This window comes from Electrophorus electricus, unplaced genomic scaffold (genome assembly GCF_041902795.1).
Source record: "Electrophorus electricus isolate QZ-2024a unplaced genomic scaffold, ASM4190279v1 Scaffold38, whole genome shotgun sequence".
Lineage (NCBI taxonomy): Eukaryota > Metazoa > Chordata > Actinopteri > Gymnotiformes > Gymnotidae > Electrophorus > Electrophorus electricus.
In genome coordinates, this window is record NW_027658671.1 from 192,047 (window position 1) to 196,857 (window position 4,811).

General features: G+C 40.2%; 1 protein-coding gene across 1 annotated transcript; it reads left to right on the forward strand.

The window, feature by feature from the left end:
- The first annotated feature begins 616 nt into the window (after window positions 1–616).
- On the forward strand, window positions 617–1,768 carry LOC145655877 (uncharacterized). The gene is made up of 2 exons (XM_081709338.1): window positions 617–1,484; window positions 1,605–1,768. Exons 1-2 carry the CDS (start codon window positions 617–619, stop codon window positions 1,628–1,630), a joined length of 894 nt encoding a protein of 297 aa, XP_081565464.1. The 3' UTR covers window positions 1,631–1,768.
- Window positions 1,769–4,811: the final 3,043 nt, after the last annotated feature.

Below are 4,811 nucleotides of genomic sequence, written 5' to 3' on the forward strand. Positions count from 1 at the left end.
ATTGCTTGAAGATGAAACATTAACATTTTTACTTTCAAAAAGTGGTGTGGATAAAAATAGCCATTTAGGAATGTTACAATCTCATTTTCAACCGTAGTGACATGTAGCATCCCCATCATAATTTACGCATATGTCCGTGAACAAATTAAAATTGTTACTTGTGTGCTGATCATTTTAAGAGAATATTGAATAGATTAAGAAAAGTGTCATGGCCCGAGTCCTGCAGGGCAAGGAGCAGAACTCACAGACCTCTCTCGTCCCAGACAAACATTTATTAGACACGAAAGATTAGTAATCAACGGTAACTGCACTCATATGTAACAAACCATTGAATATAGGGACAGGCAGAAACACACACAACGAGTACAACCAGTAAACAATGAACAATAACACTAACACGAACCTGTACACATGTACGATGACCGACATCGAACGAAACACACACAGTTTATAGAGGTATAATTTAATATTTATCTGTAAAGTATTAAAAGATTTAATATATTTTCTGGTTTTCCCCAGTGAGATCATCATGAGGGGAACAGGAAGTACAAAGAAGAACTTCTTCCCTGATGTGAAGACCATCCCAGCTCCACAAAAAAGCCACAAAAAAGAGGCAATGGCCAACCCAAATATTTCTCCTTTTCATTTTGTTAATTCGCAAAGAGGAGGAAGCAGCCACTATTTCCCAGAAATTTCTGGAGTCCCCCAGAGGAAGCCATATAAACCTCAAGTCTCTCAAAACCTGAGAAAATCTGGCACGGGCACAACATTAGCGGCACTGCTGAAGGCCACCGATGGAAATAATGGTGGAAAGTCAATAGGCAGACTCCTGGATGAAGGTCAGCGATGCAGCAAATCCCGGTTCCCTTCTCTGGTTGTAGAGCCACACACCAAGAGCAGTGCTGTGAGTGTGAAGGCTGATCACACCCCACCAGCTCCATCCATCTCAAGGCTACCCGCCCTCCACCCAAAGCTGGCTGCTCTCAAACAAAAAAGCCCAAAGCCTGCTGTGACCCTGCATGTCCCCCACAAACATGTCAGGGAAGTCCCAGGAAAGGTGCAGGACAAGCACAGTGAGGTGAACTCCACATTTTACACCAGGCCAGAAGTGGGTGAGGTCCTCTACCAGGACCTGGAGAGGCTAACGTCAGCCCGTCAGTGTGCCTCCAAGGTCGAAGCTTCCCAGCACCAGTATGACCTGAGCTGCCACAAACCGCTGCTCATCAGGAGGGCGACCTTACATAAGGTAGAGAGCAGAGCTGCGCGCCCAGCTCCGCCTGCCCCCTCCCTGGTGCCACGTCGCAACCATGTGCCCCGGCCATGCAAGACTGAGGATAAAAACAAGAGGCAGGACAAGTGCCAGGATGGCCAGGCTGCCTCTACTTCCCCTGGAGCCAAAGAAACATCTGTCGTGAAGATTTATTTCTCTCTGTTGTTAACAGGGAGAAGGAACTGTGGGCTTGACCAGTTGGGACAACAGACAGGTGAGCATAGGGGCATCAATGGGTTAAAAAAAATGACTTCGTTTGACATTTATTTCACCATCGAATACTAGAGTATTGAGTATTGAGTCAGATTTGTTTTATTTGTCTGTTGTGTCTCAGCACCTGCACCAGTGCATGTGAAATGAATGGACTTCACCTGCTCTGTAGATGACCACGGTCAGTTGCCTTACAGCCTTTGTAAGCAACAGAAACCTTCAGGGCCATGTTTGCACATTTGCTCTCCCACCTGAGATTGTCTGACATCCAGAATTCCTGACACTTATTACTTCCTGAGAGAGAAAAAAATAAATAAAATCTTTAAATAAATGCAATTTTAAATGTATGCCGAGATGTTTTTCTGTGATATTTCTTTTTCAGTTATCTTGAGTGTGTTTAAAAATGGGTGTACGTTTGTTATCTTTCTTCACAACTGCTTCCTCTCCAACATACATATACTTGTGTTCTTCTTTCTACTGGACAAATACAACACACATTACATTTACTTTGACTTAAAGCACAAAGTTACACATCTGACTCTTGGTCTCTTCTGATTCAGCAAACACCAGTTCTCTTCTGCTGGTTGATAATCAGGGAAAAAAAAACTTTATCAGCTATGTAATGAGTTATGTTTTAGAAAGTCACAAATGACACCAAACATAATTACCCAAAGCTGATTTTAAAGACTGCATAGACCTATAGAACATTATGTAAATGACCACATTACTTAAAATAAGTAATTTATAGATAACTGTCTCTAAGCCCCATTAACCACATTAGTATTTTAATACTGGTTTTTGAAAAAAGAAAAAAAGAAAAAAAATAGTACAGTAGAAATTGCCAAATCTTACAGCTGTGAAAGTCAAAGGCTGTCACTCTTTGGTGGTAGTGGAACTGATTTGGCATTATGGGAAAATTCATAGATATAGTAATCATACGTTCTCTGTATGAGTGAGCATTTAAACCCCATTAAAAGTAGGACTTCAATATAAATAGATTTTTTTTAAAAAACTGGCACAGTAGAGTTTTTTCAAATTTGATCTGATAACCAAGTGCCTTCAAGCTGTATGATAAACCTCTGAGAAGCACTCTATAGGAAAATCATTTTGAGCCGTGCTTATTATGCTACTTTAACATATTTTTAATAGTGTTGATGCAATATCCATTCAAAGTATACATACCAGCAATGTGTACTTTCATGCAGCAGCATATCTTCCTACATTATACACATTATATATATATAACATCAGTATTCTGATGGCTAAGGGGAGCCTTGGAAGGGAGACAGATTAGAGGGGGAAAACTGGAGATGGGAAGGGATGCGTAAAAACACAGACACCATTGCAGCACAGAAGTGAGGTGTATCACAAGGGCTCACAGACCTCAATACCTGAAGGTAGCAGCTAGGAGCTTTGCTCAGAACTTTGGCAAAAACCCAGCACTGAGTGACTAGGTCACTGGGCTTATATAGGCCTAGCCCAGCTGTTGGGCGTTAAGTCTGATTAGTGGTATGACTAAGTCGAGGCCTCCCTCTGGTGGCCGGAGGGCCATCGGCCTGCACCGAGCCTTACAGATATTTATTGTTTGATTTATGTACAGGTACAGGTTCGATGACCATACTTGATATGCAGTTGCTTGGGTATGTTGTTTTATGTATGTTCTAAGAAAATGACACAAAGAGGTAAATTACAGCACTATAAGCAGGACACATAGAATATCAACAAATATATTCAACCACAAAGGCTAATTATTTACATTAATGGCATTTAGCTGATGCCTTTTGATTCTGTTATTTGCATGTATTATTTATTGTCACTTTGACAATTACAGCCTTGTCCATTAGGGATGTGCTTCAGAGATGACACTGCAATTTAGTTCCGCATTAGTCCAGGACTAGATTATTATCTAGGAAAACAACACTTGGTCAACCCGCAGAGAAGCCATTCATGAATCGCAGCAAAAGACTATAGAAAGAGTCTGAGTCCCATGTTATTTAAATAACATTGAAGTATTTAGTAAGTAAATTTTAGTGTATGTCCTATTCATTAATGTAACATTCAGATGGAACTTCATGCCTATATTCCTTGAAAGCATATATGAATAAATGAGAACATTAGATCCTTTTAAATGACCCATTGACTCACTGATTAATTGACACGCAGAGATGTCAAGGCGCAGTGTACATTTACTAACAAGTTGGTACTAACGCCACGATAACGACACTGCAGGAACCTGTTCTAATGGATCTACTCGACCAATCTCTTACAAAGAGACACCCTTCAGGTGTGTGTGCATACATGTGTGTACATATGTGTAAGAGTGCATGTGTATTTGGTGTACATCAGCCTCTCTTTCACTGTCTCTTCCTCTTTCTCTGTTTCTGTCTCTGTTTCTCTCCAGAGGAAGGCACCTGAACACCTGAAGCCATGCTGGCAGCCTTACCCAATCACATGGCCCATACACCAGTGAGCTCATCAGGCAGGATGAATTTACAGGTCAGTGCTGATGTCATATTCAACTGTTTATAACCAGTTCATGACAAGCTATAATCATTGTTTTTTCTTACACACACACACACACATTTATGAAAGTCTGTATGTATTATAGGCATGTATGTACTAAATTAGTATTGCTGTAATAAACTTTTTAAGCATATTGTCAATACATCAATTCATTTACTTAATACTCATCATAGACCTTATATGCACCAAATACTTAAATTCCATCTCCAACTCCCCCGGTCCAATTGAATTTGCTTCATTGTACTTCATTGAACTGTTACTAAAGCAGTGTTAAAGTGGCATTAATGCTATACTAAAGCTATTCTAAAACTATACTATAGTTATACTAAAAAAATACTAAAGCAGTAGTAAATTAGTACTGCAGTAGAATCAACATGTCCCATGTTTTCATAAAATGTTTACTTTCTGCTGCATTCTGTGTTTACTACGGACAAAGCATCATTATCACTTGTTTTAATGATGTATTGTTTGTTTGTTTAGCTCATGCCTTTGCATTGCTCTACTGGTGGCTGGGAACAGCATGGCACAGCCTGACCTCTGGAATCTCTCTGCTTGATGTTTTTCTGCTCAGCAGGTAAGTTTGTGTTTGTGCATATACTCTGTATTGTACTCTGCATTGCTATGTTCTCCCTCTGTCTCTCCACAGACACACTGCATATGTGAGGAAGGCTATCTTCCTCTTCCTCCTCTTGCTGCTTTTCGGTGAGTCTGCATTTCTGAGTCACTACATATCAAATCATCTCATGTCCGAGCTCCTGTGTGGGTAAAAAAACATTTGTACTCAATACACAAAAGACACAATGACAGA

Bases quoted from the DNA above. Each gene is read 5' to 3' on its own strand.
- LOC145655877 (XM_081709338.1), top strand. From the start codon at position 617: ATGGCCAACCCAAATATTTCTCCTTTTCATTTTGTTAATTCGCAAAGA. The intron at 1,485-1,604 runs GTGAGCATAGGG...GTTGTGTCTCAG, and splicing joins CCAGTTGGGACAACAGACAG to CACCTGCACCAGTGCATGTG.